This window comes from Lagenorhynchus albirostris, chromosome 17 (assembly GCF_949774975.1).
Source record: "Lagenorhynchus albirostris chromosome 17, mLagAlb1.1, whole genome shotgun sequence".
NCBI classification, from domain to species: domain Eukaryota; kingdom Metazoa; phylum Chordata; class Mammalia; order Artiodactyla; family Delphinidae; genus Lagenorhynchus; species Lagenorhynchus albirostris.
Window position 1 is genome coordinate 46698622 of NC_083111.1, and position 20543 is coordinate 46719164.

The 20543-nt window shown below is 36.1% G+C and overlaps 1 protein-coding gene across 3 annotated transcripts in view; it reads right to left on the reverse strand.

Moving 5' to 3' along the window:
* Nucleotides 1–1906: 1906 nt before the first annotated feature.
* The window catches only part of YWHAZ (tyrosine 3-monooxygenase/tryptophan 5-monooxygenase activation protein zeta), a 32387-nt gene continuing 13750 nt past the window's right edge, over nucleotides 1907–20543 (reverse strand). For all 3 annotated transcript variants that reach the window (XM_060127287.1, XM_060127288.1, XM_060127286.1), the window contains exons 3-6: nucleotides 9072–9195; nucleotides 8118–8281; nucleotides 7942–8037; nucleotides 1907–4111 (exon numbers count right to left, since the gene is read on the reverse strand). In XM_060127287.1, the coding sequence (XP_059983270.1) occupies nucleotides 4052–4111; nucleotides 7942–8037; nucleotides 8118–8281; nucleotides 9072–9195 (444 nt within the window). In that variant the 3' untranslated portion in view covers nucleotides 1907–4051. The remainder of the gene's footprint in view (nucleotides 4112–7941; nucleotides 8038–8117; nucleotides 8282–9071; nucleotides 9196–20543) is intronic.

Consider the following 20543-nt stretch of genomic DNA (forward strand, 5'->3'; position numbering starts at 1 on the left):
TAGAAGTTCTTGAATTGGAAATAAATTTACTACGGACAAGTCTTCGACTAACATTAGTTAAGTTTGGTCTTTCAGACATTTTATGGAATGGACTTATAAGAAAAAAAGTACTCATCACCAACGGAGTCCCTGGCATCACCTAGGATTGATAATAGCTGTGCCTAAATATATGCATTCAATATATTCTTGGTTTCTGCATCCAAAAGACACATATGCTTGCTTGACCAGCAGGATGGTTGGATAGTCTTACAAACTGAGTAATTATGGTACACAGGTCAGAAGCATATGTCTTCCAAATAGTTGGTCTACCATCAAGTTTTGAAATACTTGGGGGTTGACAGTCATACATATCAAAGGACCCAGGTGAGTAGCATAACCAGACTTGGATGTATACAAGCAACATTTTTAAGGTTAGTTTTCAGACTTTTAAAGCAGATCTACCACTGTGTTGGGTTCTTGAATACCATGTTGTTATCCAAGAGTATCAGTTTCCTTAGAGGCCTGTTGTAAAGTTTCTAAAAAAACAAAAAACAAAAATCCTACAAAGACCCAGCAGTATCTTATGTTTAGGTCTCCAGTCTATTAAAAGGAACTAGAATTAATCGAGATTGTGACTGCTATAGGTCACACTAAAAATAACAGAAAAGTACTTTACAGATGCAATTTTCAGAAAAGTATCCAAGTCCAGCCATTTTCCAAGGGCCCCGTCTAAGCCACCACCTTAAGACTAGATATTTCAATTCCACCACTGTAATTTCCTATATGGTGTATAACTAAGTATAATAAAGCAATTTATTTAATGATTCCTTCACCTTTTCCCACAGGAAGGTGTGTATCTCTTAGCACCAGTTAAAGTTCCTCACACACTGCAGGCTCTCGTGCAGTGACTATGATGTACTTGAATCCAAACACACTGCCATTCTCTCCTAATGGAGAGAAACCATTTAAATGATGCCACCACCGCTGAAAAGGGTCACATTCTTAGATCTACATTCAGAGCCTCCTGAAGATATTTAAACATCTCACCATTTTTAGAGTTCCCAAATTATTCAATCAAGTTGAGACCTGACCTCAAATAATCTAAGATTGCAGATTACAAATTGGCTTTAACTAGTTTTAAAATATGTACTGGGCCATGGCAGGATTGGTGACTATTTTTAGGGAAGACAGGAAAAGGACTGAGCTCCTATAGTTACTAAGCCACTTGACATTACATTCTTTTAATTCTTTTGCTCCCCAACACCAATTTCTATCTTCATCACACAAAAAACTAACAGCTATTAACTGGAAAAGCCAAGACCATAGGCCAAAGTGGCAGCAAAATCCATCCTTTTAACTGACCCCACTCCTGCCCACTCTCAAGGCACAACTCTGAAGTGGACATAATACATTTAACAACTCCAATACTACACACACACACCAAATACATTACTTTGCTGGAGTCTCCCAATTCCTGAAACTGTTGACAGAAACAGACATGAAGCCTGAATTTGGGGCAATTTAAGAAATGTTATAAAAAATTTATTGTTCAAATCTCAAGGCAAAAAAATCTCAGGTTGAAATCTTCCTTTATCTACTGGGCACTACTATGTAGAAACCTATTAACACCTAATATTAATGAAGTATTATCACAATTTATTTCAGAATCAAAGTAGTAGATAAGACTGAGGCACATAAATAGGCAAATGAGACAAGCTTTAGATTTTATTTATAATTTACTTGAATAAAACCCATCTCCTCAGTCTTACTTCATTCTCCATAGCTATAAAATGATTATTTCATGTCCTTGGCCTGGGGGTCAGGAAAAATCAATAGAAAAAGAAAAGAGCTGTGTGTGAAGATGCATTATGATGTTGTCCCAAATGCATAAGAGATCTTTTTCTCCTTGAAAGAAAGACCCCAAGGCCTCCATTGCACTTTTATTTGAATGTAACATTTGGGACAATTGTCCCAAAGGGCTGATATTTCCCAATTTAATCTGAGGTCGTAATAAAACAAGCAACAAAACAGTATTCGGGATTTCAGTTCTCACCCTTATCATCAAGACTCACTGCCTCCCATCATCAGTATTTATTGAGCATTTACAGTGTACTAGGCACAATAGAACATACAGAAAACATTGTCCCTGCTCTCAAGGAGCTTACATTCTAAAAGAAAAAAAAATACACCTCTTTTAAAATGGTATTTTTGTTTGGTGTTTTCTGCAAGGTACTGAGGAAATAGCTTGTAGGGTGAGCTTTGGGTATAACTTAGCCCCATCATTATTCAGAGAGGAAGAGGAAGGATTTTAAAGGCAAAGACAATGACAGACCATTCAGGATAGGTAGGGTTTACAGGGAGATAAACACAATCTCATCAACTAGGGAGAGATTTGCTGCAGTGTATAGGATGAGGGAAATAGTTTGTGGGATGCAAGCAAAGGAAGCAGGGTATCCTTAGGCATTGAGTGGAGCCAGAAAGATCATGCGGCCTTTTCCCCAAGAACATGGCCACCAAGTAGGAACGGTTGGTGACAAGACACAAGGCTTAAAAAAGGTAATCCTGTGCACCTGACAAATAGAAAGAATAAAAGATCAAAATTGAAGGCAGGCTATAAGAGTATCAAGAAATTCTTAAAAACAAAAGTGATTTGGAAGCACGAAACTTACAGTTAATGCTACCCAATGTCATGATGGGCCAAGAACATTGCGGCTTCCTAAGTTAGAAAATGCCATATACCAAAATTTTAAATGGAACACATTACTTTTTTTTTCATTCAATCCCCCTGTCTCTGAAAAAAAAAAAAAAAATTTTTTCAGGGGGATGGGGAAGTAGGGACATGGTTGGGAACAGTAGTAGCTATCTTAGTAGTATTTTGCTGTTATGATAAACTTTGTATTCAAACTTAGTAAAAGCCCATTTAGCTGCCAAGAGGGAATAAGGAATAAATTTCCAAAAATGTACAATTTTCTTTAGAGAAGTTTCAGAACCAAAAGACTAATTTACATGAAAAGCTGTAGAGAAAGTAGTTGAAAAGTCCATTCATAAAACTTTTATTCCACTTACATGAACTTAATACACATGTTCTTAACAATTATGCTTGGATTGTTCATGAAAATCTCATAAGACATTAAACAAAGCTAGCCATCATCTCAAGTTATTTCCCTGTTAACTATTTTTACAGCACATGCATGTTAGGCAAGTATCAAAAAAAAAAAAAAACCCAAAAAACAAAACAAAAACAAAACAAAACAAAACCCACAAAAGCAAAAAAAAACCTAAAAAATGTTAAATACATGGGTTTTTTGTTTTACTGCTGCGCTTGATACACATGAAGTAATGAATATCAAGCAATTCATTTTTACTGCATCTTTACTTGTACATTTGTTCTTAGGTTGCCTAAAACATTTAAATACAAATAAAATGAGTGTAGCAAAAATAATGAAAGCAAACAGCAGTTAACTTTACAAATAATGGAATGTGAACCGTTTCTGCCCTTATCCAGAGTAAATTGAGTCACAACTAAAGGAACGCTTCTGTAGCTGTAGTCAATGGTGTGCACATTGAGACTTGAGTATTCCACAGATAACACATGGTTTAACATGTAATATCCATGGGGTATCTATTTCTACTATAGCCTTATAAGTGCTCCAAACCTTAAAGTACCCACAGCTACACCTGTGACTGGAACCAATTATCCCTTTTATTCCCCACCAGGACAAACCAATACGAGGCAGTTTTCTTTGCTTAGACATGGAAGCAGTTTTAACACTGGCCCTTGTGAAGCCACAATGTACCAAAAGTACTATGCCAAACATTTATAACTTGTATAAAAATTCCACATTCCCATATTGGCCACCTCAAGATGAAAACAGATAACTCCCTAAATGTTAACTGGCTCTACTCCCCTAATATTAAACATAAAAACCACATGGGAAATATAGAAATTCAAATAGAAGTAACATAAACCTGTCATAAATCGTAAACAAAAAACTATTTGTGGGACAGCATGGATGACAAATGGTCTACTGTGTAAATTTTAGAATGAGGCAGACAAAAGTTGGAAGGCCTTTTAATTTTCCCCTCCTTCTCCTGCTTCAGCTTCGTCTCCTTGGGTATCCGATGTCCACAACTAGTTAAAAGAGGAAGGGGGGGGAGGGAGGGAGGGAGAGAGAGAAATTTTAGTATATTTCAGTTTAAAAAAACCTTAATATATATGCCAAAGTACCAGAATCTAAGCAGTTTTTGTTGGAAGGCTTTCTTTAAAAAATTGCAGCATTTAAGATAGCTTCAAGATGTAAAACGCCTCCAGGGAATTATATTCAATATCCTGTGATAAACCACAATGGAAAATAATATGAAAAAGAATGTATATGTGTATAACTGAATCCCTTTGCTCTATAGCAGAAATTAACACAACATTGGAAATCAACTATACTTCAATACAATAAATTTTAAAAAAAGATATAAAAGACATCAACATAATACATTTATTTCCTCCCTAATCATTCTGTAAGCATAGTAAGTACACAACAGAGTTGTCTTCAAATAACAAAGTCAGATACAGGAAATTCTTGGTTATTCATAGGTGAAGAAAAAGTAGAAGAAATCATAGAAACTACAGTTCTAAATATCAATAGCTATCAGAATAGTAGATTGTCCCAAATAGCCCCAGTGAGAGACAGTTGTGTAAGTTTAGTGCAACTAAACCAGAATCATCAAATTCAGTCCCCATGCTCAAGGAGCTCAGGCTGACTACTTTCCCCTGGTAGACTTTAGACTGCCACTCTAAAGAGAATACCACACTCTATGAAACTCAAGAGTCAGGATCAAGTCAGAACTAAAATACAAATTTAACTAACATTTTTAGTTTACAAAAAAAACCACAAAAACTACCTTTGTGAATTTGTCTGATTCAAAATAAATAGATGAACACAAAACAGTATGGTCAGAACCAAATCTTCGAAGAGGTAAAAACTGAATTGTCCCATAGTAGTAGGCCTATGGTGTCTACTAATTTTTAGATTGTTACAGTTTTTCAGCAGTTTAAAAAGATGATTTCAAAATTATCTCAGCTGTTTCAAATATTTTTTTTACAAGTCTTAGCACTCTATAATGATTTTTAGAGGAAATTATAAAAGGATTGTTTCAAGATACCTTAAATTTTATATTGCTTATACACTGCAGAATGAAGGGGGGGAAAGCTCAATATTTTTCTATCCCCCAAATCACCCATTAGTTTTATTTATTTATTAGCCAAATATGTTACTGGCCTGGAAAGGAGACTTCTTTGAACATCATACAGTTATCTGAATGACCTAAAAGTCTGTAAGCTTCTATTAAACTGGTGGTCTTGTAAGACAAGATGGAATTATTTTTTTATCATCTCTTTCCAGTTCTTTCATGGATCCTGTTTTTTCCATATAAACATTAAAACTTTGATGAAGGATATTTATATTTCTCTTCCTAGGGTTATGTGTTAACAATACTGGTCAACCAGATCCAGACTCAGATACTAGATAGTTTTGACAAAATTTCTTTACTTGACAGATAAGTGACCCAATCAACCTATAATGATAACAGGCAATACGACAAGAGCTCAGAGAAGGCACATAGTAAATAGTGACAGAATCAGAATCAGAACCTTGGTTTTCTTCTTACTCAGCTGTTGTAATACGCTCTTCATGCTATACTGATACCAAGATTCAGCTGGAAGTATATATTTCAGATCAGACCTTCTCAAAAAGTGATAACACAACTCAGTAGTGACTAGGTCTCAAGTTCTACCTTTCAGAACTATCTCATCATTTCAAACCAGAAAAATTTGAAAAATTCTTAATATTAAAATTAGCTAACAAACTGAAGTGCTTCTTTCATTTGATATACATAAAAAGATTCATTCTTTAAGGAACTCTATACCTTATCCTCTTGACTGAAATAATCTCCAGAGTGTGTAGGGAGCCTCCAATTATACTTTCTAAAATAATTTTCAGTGTTTAATAATAAACAAGTACATAATGACATTCAAAAAACTGCTGAGAATATAACTGGTTCAGAAAATTGGCAATGGGCTAGATAAAATAAAGCTGAGAAAAGTTAAATGTATACAATGATGATGTACAGTCCCCAAAACAAATGCCCCAAAGCTAATAAAAACCAGTAGCACTAAACTATAATCTTCACTCCTAGCTCTTTATCTGGCACACAGAAGACACTTGCTACTTTTTTCACCCAAGCCTCAAAACTTCAAATTTAATATTCATGTGAAGGAGAAGAATGTGAAAACCTATGGGACCAAAGAGACATATCAACCAACTGCAATATATAGACTATTTGGATCCCAATGTAAATAAAAAACTGTTGGAAGAAAAAAAAAAAAGACAATACAAAGAAAGACAACTGGAAATTGAATGCTAGAAATTTAATATTATTAGGGTATTAACTATATATTTTTTTAGTGTGGTACTGGCATTGTGGTTTTTTTTTTTAGTCTGCAGTATACCAAGGACAATCATGACCTGCCACAGTAAGTCATTTTTTTTTTTTTTTACTAAGAGACTAGGCAAAATAGATGTCCACTTGGACTCTGTAGAGTATCTGAAATTTTGTAACTAAAGTTATTAATGCCCTACCATAGCTACAAAAATAGAGAAGCAACTTTATGGTCACTGTTTTTAATGGAATTTAAATATGAAGAGAGGGCTTCCCTGGTGGCGCAGTGGTTAAGAATCCTCCTGCCAATGGAGGGGACACGGGTTCAATCCCTGGTCCGGGAACATCCCATATGCCTCGGAGCAACTAAGCCCGTGCACCACAACTACTGAGCCTGCGCTCTAGAGCCTGCGAGCCACAACTACTGAGCCCACGTGCTGCAACTACTGAAACCCGAGTACCTAGAGCCCATGCTCCGCAACAAGAGAAGCCACCGCAATGAGAAACCTGCGCACCGCAACTAAGAGTAGCCCGACTTGCTGCAACTAGAGAAAGCTCGCGCGCAGCAACGAAGACCCAACGCAGCCAAAAATAAATAAATAAATAAGAGAACTTAAGGGACTTCCCTGGTGACGCAGTGGTTAAGACTCCGTGCTCCCAATGCAGGGCACCCAGGTTCAATCCCTAGTCAAGGAACTAGATCCCACATGCATGCCACAACTAAGAGTTTGAGAGCCACAACTAAGGAGCCCGCCTGCTGCAACTAAGATCCAGAACAACCAAATAAATAAATAAAAATTATTAAAAAAAAAAAGAGAACTTAAGTATGCTTTTGATACTAAAAGCAAAACTCTTCTGTGACTAAAATGGAAAGAAAAGAATCAACTATATTGAAATGAAAAATAAAACGGCTTATGTAATTGAAAGTTCAAAACCATGAATTACAAAGTCATTTTAAAAACCAGAATTTTAACAATGGGTATATGTAACTAATGAAAAGATACATTTTTAGTCCTTAGTCTAATATTTCAGTTTCTGTAAGATGGTTTTCTTCAGAGTTTTAAAAGCAGATAGGATCTTACATTAAAAAAAAAAGAATAAAAAAAGCGAATATAAAAATAAACTGAGTCACACGAATTTTTTGTTTCCAGTGCATATAAGTTATGTTTACACCATACTGTAGTCTATTAAGTATGCAACAGCATTATGTCTTTAAAAAAAACCAATGTACATACCTTGTTAAAAAATACTTTATTGCTAAAAAATGCTAATCATCAACTAAGCCTTCAGCAGTTGAAATTTTTGCTGGTGTAGGGTTCGAAACACTGAAAATTACCAAAATGTGAACTCAAGAGACATAAAATGAGCAAACGCTTTTGAGAAAAACAGCACCCATAGACTTGCTCAACACAGGGTTGTAACAAACCTTCAATGTGTAAAACTCGTAGTATCTGCGAAGCACAATAAAACAGAGGTATGCCTATAATCTCTTCGCCATGTTAACCACTCATGATGCTGGTATGTACTTACTGTCAAGTTGTCTCTCAGTAACTGCATTATTAGTGTGCTGTCTTTGTATGACTCTTCACTTAATGTATCAAGTTCAGCAATGGCTTCATCAAATGCCTGTGATAAAAAAAAATACATTTCAATGCTCCAATAATAATGGTTACTAAATTTCCACATAACAGGTAAAAAATACATACCGTTTTTGCAAGAGAGCAGGCTTTCTCAGGGGAGTTCAGAATCTCATAATAGAACACAGAGAAGTTAAGGGCCAGACCCAATCTGATAGGATGTGTTGGCTGCATTTCCTTTTTGCTGATTTCAAAAGCTTCTTGGTATGCCTGCTGTGATTGATCCACAATCCCTGGATAATAAAATGCACCAAAATGTATCGATAAAAGTTTGCACTTCACCTTCACCCCTCAAACCAAACCTTTACTATCCAATTATAAACTCTGAAATATTAAGCTGTAGCAACCTTAACTGATTAAGGCTCCTCAATTTAAAAGAAAAAAAAAAGAAAAGCTTCGTTTGGAAAACTACACTAGCCATTGATCAATGTCAAGACAAAATAACTCTAACCATCTCAGTATTATTTTTAATAATTAGTTTGTACTGCTCTACAGTTATACTATAACCACTATTAAAATTGTGAGGAAACATTCCTATACATAAAATTGGCTTGTTAACAAGCATACATTTCAGAATACCAATTATTCAGCAGTAGATATATAGTTGACCCTTGAACAACAAGGGGTTTAGGGATGACAACTCTTCATGCAGTCGAAAATCTGAGTATAATTTTGTAGGCGGCCCTTCATGTCCAACCTTGGATCATGTAGTACTGTAGTATTTACAGAAAAAATCTCTGTGTAAATGGACCTGTGCAGCTTAAATCTGTGTTCCTCAAGGGTCAACTGTTTAGTTGAAGGAAGGACGGGGGGAGGGAAGAAGGGGGGGGGAGGGAAGAAGGAGGGGAGGGGAGGGAAGGAAGAAAAGAGAGAGAGAGAGAGAGAGAGCGCAAAGTCCATTATTACTCTTCATTTAGTGCTCTGAACAATTAAAAAACAACAGAACAATTCTCTAACTCCAGAAGGGACTCCTTCCGTGCCGTGTCATTTTCTAGGCGCCCAGCGCAGGCTGAGGCAGCATACCTTTCTTGTCGTCACCAGCAGCAACCTCGGCCAAGTAGCGGTAGTAGTCTCCTTTCATTTTCAAGTAGAAGACTTTGCTCTCTGCTTGTGAAGCATTGGGGATCAAGAACTTTTCCAAAAGAGACTTGGGAAGAAAATAAACAGTCATAATAAGACTAAAATATTTACAAAACTGAAAGAATCTGCATTTTTTAAGAGCATACTATAGCCTAAGTTATAAAACTTTAATACCCAGTCATTGCCAATAATACAATTTTTGAATGCTGTAGACTCGTAAATTTGTGGTTTAAGAGCAGAATGCTTTGGACAGTAATACTTAAAATTTGAAATTAATGTTCAGCTTATTATTTAAGGATGATAATTTGAATATTGGCATCTCCCCCACAGTGCTATCAATTTACATGCTGATAAAGACTGCATGTTTCAATGAATGTGAAAGCATGATAGCTCATAATATTATATTTGTTATTATGCTTTATTATTATATTATTTAACAAAATGGCAAACTTTTCATTTTCAAGGTAGTCATGACACTAGAATGCAAAGAACATAAGAGATTAACTTTTTGGTACTCTGGAGGAATATATGACTTAAGCAGAAACCGATAGTATAATAGACACTACCAGAGTCCATGACAGAGGAAACAGAACAAAAGAACAAAACGTCATTTATAAGACTACAATTAAAGTAATACCTCACAACAGGTAAAAAGCTGTTCAAAGTTTTATTTTTCCTAACTAAATTAAGACACTGGTAGGAGTATGAGAATTAAAGATCTGAAGAGTAAACCTTTAGTTTCATTAAAGTGATTTTCAGCTAATAAGATACATATTTACCGATCACCCCAAACGGGTTAAACTTCATTCTACGTAATTCTGTTCAAAACTATAACAATCTAAGCTAAGTAAATCCTAACATGCTAATAATTATATTCTACAATGGATTTAAAGAAAAACTTGATTTCACTGTATTAGGGGGATAAGGCACAATAAACTAGTATTTTTTTTAAGGGGGAGAAAGATAATTCCAGTAGTAGAATTAGGCAAAAAAATTTTTTTTAAACACTCCACTTCTTCCTACTAAATACACTCTAGGAATCAAGGTGAAAGTCAATTTTCAACTGGGCTTAGCCCCAAACAATTCTCAATTTTTACAAGGAAAAAGGGTATCTAATTCTTGGTTTCTATTCTTCTGGTAGTAACCCAGTAGTTTATATAGCACCTACTTATATGCCAAACAGGCTGAAAAATGCTTTTAAATAGTAACTCTAACTTTGTATGTCTACCTCATTATGTTCCAAATGGTGAGTGGGAGAGTAAGCTTTAACCCGGCTTCTCCCCCTTTCTGCAACTTAAGCAACAGATACTCAGATGAAGTGGGTAGTTCCAAGTTGGCAGTAGGAGCAGGTTGCAATGCATTACAGGAAAGGGTTGGAGATGAGAGAATTCAACCTGAAATAATGTTTCCTGTGATTATTAACTGATATTTGAAACCGTTGGCCTGAAATCAGAAGACCACTTTGGTTAGGATAACAAAATTCTTACTACACCACACCCAGACTTTCTTATTCAAAGATCTCTCAGCTGCAAAAGTGTTTTGGAATTCATTCATTCATTGATTCATTTAAACTGTGAGGCAGCTTCTAGTGTGAAATCTCAACCAAACTAGAAATAAAGGAACCCTCTGGGCTTGGAAGACCACTGCTTCCTCCGAAGAAGGAATGCCTATAACCTAAGACTTGGCAAAATTCAAACTTCCCGTCATTGTGTCCTTTAAACACCATCATCCTCTTTGAGGCATGAACACTCTGTGAACACTATAGCTGCTCTTTGGGGATCTGCGGATCTGCCTAAACAGCAAAAGATAGTTCCATTTAGCATAGTAAGTGTTTTTTTTTTAACTTAAGAAACAAATGACCAGGCTTTTTCAAGTTTTATATCTTAATACAAAATGCATTATTCATTCCACTATGGGAGACGGTATAGCATAATGGCTTTGGATTCAGAAGTCTAGGTTTAACCTGTGGCACTCCACACTTGGAAGGACAAATTCCACTTTTGACTGGCTAGGCTAAAAGTTAGACTATGAAGTCCAACTAAGGAAAAAGTGTATTGAGATTAACCAGAATTCACAAATCACTTCAAATTAAATAGCGGGAAAAATATATATAAATCTAAAGAAGGTTCCATGTACAATTCGATTGTGAACTGCTCTCTGGCTCATTTATATATATTTAAGATTGACAAAGAATATTTTCAAACGAAAGAAGTGACAACAAGTAAAAGCCTAACCATGAAATCAATTCTCTACCTAGGCATTTCTATTTCATATTTTACTGCTTCAACATATTTTTTACATTCATTTATTCTTCAATACTTAAATGGACCGGGCTAGGCACTGAGAATAGTGAGCAAGACAGTCTCTAAGTCTGAGGATAAAATGTCTAGCAGGGAAGACAACAGAAACAGAATAACACTGCCTCATCATGTCCTTCACTTTTCAATGACTTTTATCTAACCCACTGTATATATGTAAAGATGAGGGCCACAAACATGTGCAGTTAGTTAAGGGTGAATCACTTAAAATGTAAAACTTTAAAGTATACGTCCGAAAACTTGCAGAAGTTATTTAGGCAAGGTGTCAATAAATGTCATAAGAAATTGTAACTCATCTTTTATGAGTAATAACTTCTATATCTCTAAAAACTGTTGTTTTACATTTGGGTAACCCACACTGAGAATTTTTAAATTAGCAATTAAGCACCTCTTCCCTCAAGCTGAACACTGAATTTAGCCATAACATCTGATTTAAACAATAACAACGGCAAAAACTACTTTAAAGCTATTAACCAGAACCTACAAGTAACAAGAAGGCAAGATACCAGTAGTCAGGCTGTTTATTGGCCTAATGATAGACTAAAAGGACGAAGGATCAACAGTGGTGAATGTTTCTGGTAAAATGCTGACTACAAGAAGTTGAAAAAGCAAACTCATCACATTGTACCCATTAAATGAATACGTGCAGTTCTTTGTATGTCAATTATACCTCAATAAAGCTGTTAAAAATAAAAGAAGTTGAGAAAGGGATGAGAAATTTTTTAAATAAAAGAGTTGAGAAAGGGATAAATGACAAACTTTTAAAATCTTCTGATGACATAAAGGTAAGAACCATTAAAATTTAAAAAACAAAAAGCAAGATAGACTGGATTAAAGATTAAATTTGGTTCAAAAAGCTAACTATGAAAGAACAGAATGTCCTCCACCAGTTCCCCTACCATCCCTGTTCATGTATGCCACTCCTCCTGTCAAGAGGTGGAATTCATTTCCTTTCTCCTGAGTCTGAGTTAACTTTGTTGTCTTGCTTTAACCAACAGAATGCGGTGAAAATGACTCCTGTCCCAGTTCTAGGCCTAATCCTTAAGAGGACTAGCAACTTCCCCTTTTGCCCTCTTGGAACCCTAAGCCAGCATTAAAAAAAAACAAAAAAAACCTATCTTTTTAAAAATTTTTTTAAGGTTTTTTTTCTTTCTTTTTTTCTTAAGTTAATTTATTTTATTTTTGCTGTGTTGGGTCTTCGTTTCTGTGCGAGGGCTTTCTCTAGTTGTGGCAAGTGGGGGCCACTCTTCATCGCGGTGCGCAGGCCTCTCTTGTTGCGGAGCACAGGCTCCAGACGCGCAGGCTCAGTAGTTGTAGCTCACGGGCCTAGTTGCTCCGCGCCATGTGGGATCCTCCCAGATCAGGGCTCAAACCCATGTCCCCTGCATTAGCAGGCAGATTCTCAACCACTGCACCACCACGGAAGCCAAAAAAAAAAAAAAAAAATCTATCTTGCTGGAGAGAAAGGTCAAGTCAGTCCCAGTCATGAAACATGTTTAGTGAAGCCATTTGGATATTTAAGCCCCAGCTGAAAACAGCAATGAGTGACCACAGCCAACACCATGTGAAAAACTGTCCAAAAGAATCCAGACAAGCCACAGAGTTACAAAACAGAATAAATCACTGTTTTAGTTTTGATCGGTTTGTTATGCAGCAATAGACAACTGAGAAAAATAATAAAAACATCATTTTCAATAATAAACATGCCATTCTTGATACTTAATCACTTTACATGGATTAATTTGATCCTTCCATAACCTTACCTATGAGGTACAAACTACAATTATCGCCATCTCATAAAAGAAAACAAATGGCGCCAAGCTCAAAAACCACAGCTAAGTTGTGACAGTACAACTCCAACTAGGCAATCTGACCTGTTCTACAACATTGTTCTACGTTTTCTCTGCCTCAGCAGGATGATATGCCTACTAAGAAGAAGAATATGATTCCAAGATATTAATTAGAAATCAAAATGAAGGATGATGATTCAGTTCTATGCTGTGCTGAGGAAACCAAACCTAGAGTATATTGTTCCTTTAAAAATAGGGACTTCCCTGGCAGTCCAGTGGTTAAGACTCCAGGCTTCTACCACAGGGGGGGGCATGGGTTCGATTCCTTGGCCAGGGAACTAAGATCCCACATGCTGCATGGCTCACCACCCCCCCAGCCCCCGCCAAAAGTATCAAGTCAGGATTTGACAAACTGGAGAGTATCCAGGAAAGCAAGCAAGAGTGTTGATGAAAACTGGAAACAGTCATGAAAACTGAAAGAATATGACATGAATGGCTCCAGAAGACAAGACTAGTTAAATCTGGGCAGAGGCAGATTTCTGCTCAGTATGAGAAAGCTTACGAAACAAATTCGGAATAGGCCATCTCGTCAGATAGCAAGTTCCACTCTTCTTACAGAGATTTTCAGGAGAAATGAGAAAAATCACTATTTTTTAGAGGAGATTCACAAATAAGATGTGGTCTCATTCAACTCTAAGATATGGAAGATATAGAGTTCACTGAATTAAGTTAATTGTAACACTACAGAGGTGATTAAGTATGTTAATTTATCAAACTAATCAAAGAGAAATAAAAGTTCAATTTTCCGGATTTAAAAGCCAGAGGAGAAAGGCAAATGTAGGGAGAAGACCATGATGGAAATAATAACAGGGGGAAAAAAGGAAGCAGCACTTATCAGAAAGCAGCAGTGACAAGAAAAACTGGAGAAGAGAAAATGAAGAGAGGAAAGAACTAATAGCTATTTTCAACATACAAAAACTTCAGAAAATACCCTGTGCTAAGTATACAACTTCCTATAGTTCATTCATGTTGTAGTAGTAAAGTGGAGGTGATGACAACTGTGGGACATTGTGAGAATCTAAATTTAAAAGGAGACATAGCATTAATATAAGGAAAGAAGCAAATGAGGTGTCACAATTTCTACTTATAAAATAATGGTTAGGCTGACTACTGATGAACCTTCCACTTGTAAAATTCTCCATATAACACTGACTTTCTAATCTAAATGTAATTTTTAACAGAAAAGGATTTTCAGGTCAAACACAACTTTAATAACATCTTACACTCAAGCACTTAACTGAGACTACAATGTTAATATTGAGCTGATCTCCATTTTAGCCAGTCAGAGAAAAAAATAACATGAAGGAGCATGTAGCCTGGAGTCAGTACCCACGGCCCGCATGTACATTCCATTGGTAAAAACAGTCACTTGCCTGCATTTAAGAGGGACACTGGGAAATTTGGTCTAGCTGTGTGCACAGGAATTAGAGGGGAGCCTCAGTTTTATTAAACAGATAGCAGTTTCTGTCACACAATTGATGGAAGCATTTTTTCTTAGTTACTGGTATTGATTATGAATTATTAATATGAAATTGAAAAGAACTAGTGAAAATGGAAAAATGGTATGAATATTTTGTAGAAAGAATTAAAAAGCTAAATCTTTTTATAATCACTACCTATATGATTTTTTAAAAATTTTCACATCAGCATTATATGCTAAATATGAACGTTAAAATGTTATCACACAACAGGGAGGGAGTAGTTACTTGTCTGAAGAGCAGTTGTACTGTATATAGTGTCAATACGGATCTTGCCGAAATAGAATTTGTTTTAGAGATTCACAGTAGTTCCCCTCAAGCAGTTTAAAAAAATGTTTTTGATGACAGCTACTGTCTTTTAAAGATAACCATGGCCATTTAAAAATACCTAAAATTAATCTGCTGAATTAGAGTTAATGCATATTCTGACTTTATACAGTAGCCATCCCCATTTAACATTATGTGGGATTGAAAGCATGAAGCCCACATCTGAAATGTCTCTGTAAATGGTTTATAATCCAGAGCTAAATACATGCTATAGTTCTGGAGAGGGCGCTGAACCTTAATCTAATCAATGGATAAATTATGTGGAGCTTGAAATTTCAGAGTTAAAAGATTTTTTTTTCCTCTACAGCACCATGTACAATTAACCTCTTAGGTTGTAAGAACACTTAAGATATGGGGTCAAGCAATGATTTTTTTCCCCAAGCCAGTCAATTTACCCAGGGCAGAATATATTAACAATAGTTTCTAGCACGTGCTCGATCCAAAGATGGTCTACATAACATCAATGCTTTGACTCTGGAGTGGATTAACATTAAGGAACCACACAAACTGACAGGTTATCTAGTTCTGACTGCCCTTCTTGAGCTAGGCTCAACCTGCCCCCACTAGGAATTTCAATAAACATTCAATTCTAACTGTGGTCAAATATTTCTAATAAAAAGTTTGTAAACTGAAAATCCATCTCTATTCTCGTGATATACCTCTCTCACTGTCCTTTAATATGATTACAGCTGGAAATTAAGAAGAGTAAAATATCAAATCTGTAGGAACAATCAAGACTACAAACTATCTACAACACCAAAACTGCAGCCTGAGCTGGTGGCAAGGCCCTAACCTCTGGGCATCCAAGCACTTCTTGGAGCAACAGATTGGTGTAATAGAAACAGTATAAACTAAAATCAGGAAGACCTTAAATCCCACTCTCATCAATTTTGAGATCTCAGGCAAGTTAATCTCTCAGAGTCTTAGTTTTCTCATCTATTAAAGAAATAAATTTAATTTTATAAAATGATTTTTTAAATAAAAAATATATTTACAAATGATTAAAATGAAAATCTACTTCAAAAGGCCGCTACGAGGTCTAAATGAGAGTATAGTTTATATACACAGGAAAGCACCAATCACAGCTCCTACTCAGTTAGATGTAAATATAAGACATGGGGATCTTGACAACCAAAAAATCTGCTTTAGTGCACTTGTACTCTCAACTTTAGTACTTCAGTTCAGGTTCCGTAATCAAAAATTTGTGTATCTAATAAGAGCGGTGAAATAATGCACAAAAAACTTTCATTTAAAAACACAAGATTAAAGAGGGCGGGGACATGCTGAGCTCTGGGCTTTCCCACCTGGTTTTGTGGTGCCTCCTGAAGGTTCTGATGAAGGAATACACTGAAGTAATTACAGCAAAACAAAAACAAAACCTACAGGATTAAATTATATCAAAGTACATAAGATAAAGGAAACATTTTCTGTTAGTACTTGTTCTTCTTACAGCAGACTTGTAAAAGGCACAAGCTTACACTGCTTACTACCTATGTTCAAATCCCAGTTCACTGCTTACTAGCTATGTCAACTTGATGAAGTTCTGAAATTTCTCTGGGCCTCAGGTTTCTCATCTGTAAAAGAGACAGAAAATAGGTGTGACCTCATGAATCTCCCCCCAGCAGGACTCCCAGGGGTCCACAGATCACTCTAAGAACTGTTGACTCACTTAAAGTAATCTGTACCATTCACCTTTCAATATACCCAGCTCTAACACTATGTTCTTCCCTCAAGCCAATTCTCAAAAATATTCAGTTTAGTCTACATTTTCTGTACCTCTCAGGTCTGAAGAGCTTTCAACTGAAGGAAAAACAAAAGGAAATATCCCAATTTCTGTCAATATCAACAATGGACTAGCTAAATAAATTGCTACACTCATCAAACACTATACCGACGTTAAAAAGAACGCGGTAAGTGCCAGTATGGAATGAAGCATAAGATACACAACAAAGTGTGTGGGTTCAACTTACAGAATAGTTTGTATATGATCCTACCTGTGTATATTCTTCAAGGACAGAACTGTTTGAGTGGGCACTGCAAGTTCCCAGGAGGATACAAAAAAGATTAGACATTACCTCTGAGGAAGTGGGATGACATCAGAAGAGTTTTGTTTTTTGAACTTTATATCCTATGCTCTGCAACATGTTATCCAGAGCAAGTGTAATTTAAAATAATTATGATTTTGCACCTTTGACTTTTCACATACGTATTCTTAATCTACTTATAGGCTCCTTAAAGACAAACGTTTTGCACATATTAGGCACTCAAACATCAAATCCCCAGGCCGAATTTGTAGACTAATTTGAACTGCTTCATTTAAATATAGCAGAGGAAACTTAGAACAATCTTAAAGGAGAAAAGCCTAACATCAAGACTATCAAAAGTTCATCATCTTACCAAACTTCTAAATATATAGTTAAGATAAAATGTAGTAAAAATTGAGGTTGATATTGTAGGTTAGATAATGAATATTTTGCTCAAAAAGGAACAATGTTCTGATTCTTTAAAGACCTAGAAATTGCTCAAAAATGACAGGTGTTTGGGTGCTGTACTAAGCACATATATTCAGAAACAGCAGCCAAAGGGCAGCCAAAGCATACCCTAATATGCTTTCAGGACCCTTGGATAAGCGCCAGGTACTATGTAATGCCTCTGGAGGGGGCAACTAAGGGAGACAAACAACTACAAAGCTTCACCAGAGATAGGGTGGGAGAACAGTTCGAAGCAGCAAGGTAGAGTAAATTTCTTTGCAAGTCAGGACACCTAGATTTTGGTACTACAACTCTGCCACCAAGAGGAGTGATGGGAGTTTCAAACAAAAATCATGACACCTCCTCATTCGATTTTCTTGTGTTTCACAGTAGCATTCATTTCAAAACCTTCCTTCTAAATTTCACCCCAGGAAAGCTTCTCTAACGCACTGAACACGTCCCGCCCCCCACCATTCCTCACTTGTCCTTTCCTTTTTTTCTTAAATGGGAATCAGACAATGTAGAGAGTAAGGGTCCTTAGACTAAACTTTAAAAAATTAACAAGAACTCATTGTAAACCATTTATATATTTATTTCAGCCCTAAAGAATGACCACCTGCTACTATGCAAATTAAATCACTGGGCTAGTGGCTGTGATTTAGCTTGTCAATTAGAATACATGAAGCCAAGTAATGAAAATGTATTTCAAAGGAAAATCACAAGTTATAGAGCTGGAATTTTTCCCCCTTTCAAAAGAGTAATCCATTCATTATAAAATTGCATAACCCATTTAAAAAGGACTTTGGCAAACTATACTTAGTTCTAACCTTTGATAAAGTAATCATACTTATGGGGCATCTATCTTAAAAAAAAATTGATACTTTTGCACCACAGGGTGTTTTTAGAAGTCCTCCCTGCTGTTTAAGTTAGAAAATATAATGTCCTACCTAAAGATAATGGTTTGGTAACAGAACAACATGTGTCTCCTAATATGATGCACCAAGGAGGGCACAATATCATTTCCAGGAATTCTTCCCCAAAATGCACAATCTGAGTTTACTCATGAGGGATCACCAGACAAATCCAAACTGAGGGATATTCTACAAAACAACTGGCCAGTACTCTTGAAAAAAGTGGCAAAAGGCAAGGACTGAAAAACTGATCCAGATTAAAGAAGAGTAAGGAGACATGACAATGAAATGCAAACTGTGATCCTGGATTGAATTCTGGACCAGAATTAGGCAATTATAGTGGTATAATTTGTAACTGCTATAGGTTATATAATAGTTTATTTTATCCATTATTTTATTAATTTATTGATTTTGATCATTATACTGTAGTTACACATGTTAACATTTAGGGAATCAGGTAAAGGGTATACGGGAAAATTTGAACTTATTTCAAAATAAAAAGTTAAAAAATAAATGGTTAGAAAGGCAGTTTAATTACCATATGTAGAAGAGGCTATTTTCACTTTTGGTTACTTAATACTACACTTATATAAAAGTAAGTTTTAAAGAAAAACCTTCTTAATAGTGACTATTTCTAGGGGACTTCCCTGGTGGGGCAGTGGTTAAGAACCCGCCTGCCAGTGCAGGGGACATGGGTTCAAGCCCTGGTCTGGGAAGATCCCCACATGTGGCAGAGCAACTAAGCCCTGTAACTACTGAGCCTGCGCTCTAGAGCCTACTGAGCCACAACTACTGAGCCTGCACGCCTAGAGTCCGTCCTCCACAACAAGAGAAGCCACCACAATAAGAAGCCCGTGCACCACAACGAAGAGTAGCCCCCGCTCGCCGTAACTAGACAAAGCCCGTCAACAACGAAGATGCAGTGCAGCCAAAAATAAATAAATAATTTTTTTAAAGTGATTAAAAAAAATGACTATTTCTGGAAGACGACATTATCAGTGAGTTCTGTTCTCCACTCCTATACCCTTTATGTGCTCATCTATGTTTTTCAAATTTCCTTATTGGCCTGGTACAACTTGTATTTAGGAGAAAAAAATGTCACAAAAATAAGTGATGTGTTTGCAAATTAAAATGAGGGGTGGAGAGGAGGTTCCCACTTTGTCTTGGAGAGTATTCCAACAATTGGTTATACTGTTAAATTCAATTTCCATTAATTAATATACATTAAAAAGTCACTAAGCAAACAGTAAATAGTCCCAGAATAATAAAGCAAAAGAATCAACCTCTAATGAGACATTTACGGACTGCAATTTGAAAACATAGCTGGGCAAGTGTCTCCTTTGACTTGATTTCACCAGATGTGTGCACAGGGAAGACCAAGCCTCTACAACCCATTGCTCTGTTTTAGACTGTACTATCATGGCCCTCTTCCCTGAACACAAAGGAAAAGAGGCCAGGATATAGATAGTGCGCTTTCATACCAATCAGGCACAAAAAATGCCGATGGCTAAAAGGGAAAAGGTGCCAAGAACTTGAGGCACAAGGCCCTCAAGTGTGATTCTTGCTATTTTCATTTTAAGTACAGAACCCTAAAATATAGTCTAAAACTAAAGCCATCACTTAAACAAAGTGGTAATTTTTCCAGTTATAAGATGGGATTTAACCTTCTCTAAAAAACACTTCTAACTTCTCTAATGTCCAACTCATTAAACAATTCAAATACATGAAATTCCAATGCAACAAAAATTGGGTACTCCTCGTAAATTAAATGCAACAGGATCTCTCCTAGATTAACAAACAAGCATACAGGTCATGCAACTGGACAAAGTCTTATTTTGCTTCAGCTTCTTGATCTGTGAAAATGAAAAAGCTAGGGTAGATGCTCCTTCAAGCCCCAAATCCAATGATTCTATAAAATTCACCTCCCAATTTATTATTCAATTAAAAAACTCAAAAGCCCCACAAATGTCATTTTAAATAATATCCCCAATATGAAGTTTAATTCAAATTCTATAGCACAACGGAGAAGTTCACAATTCTGGTCCTGCACAATTCCCTTG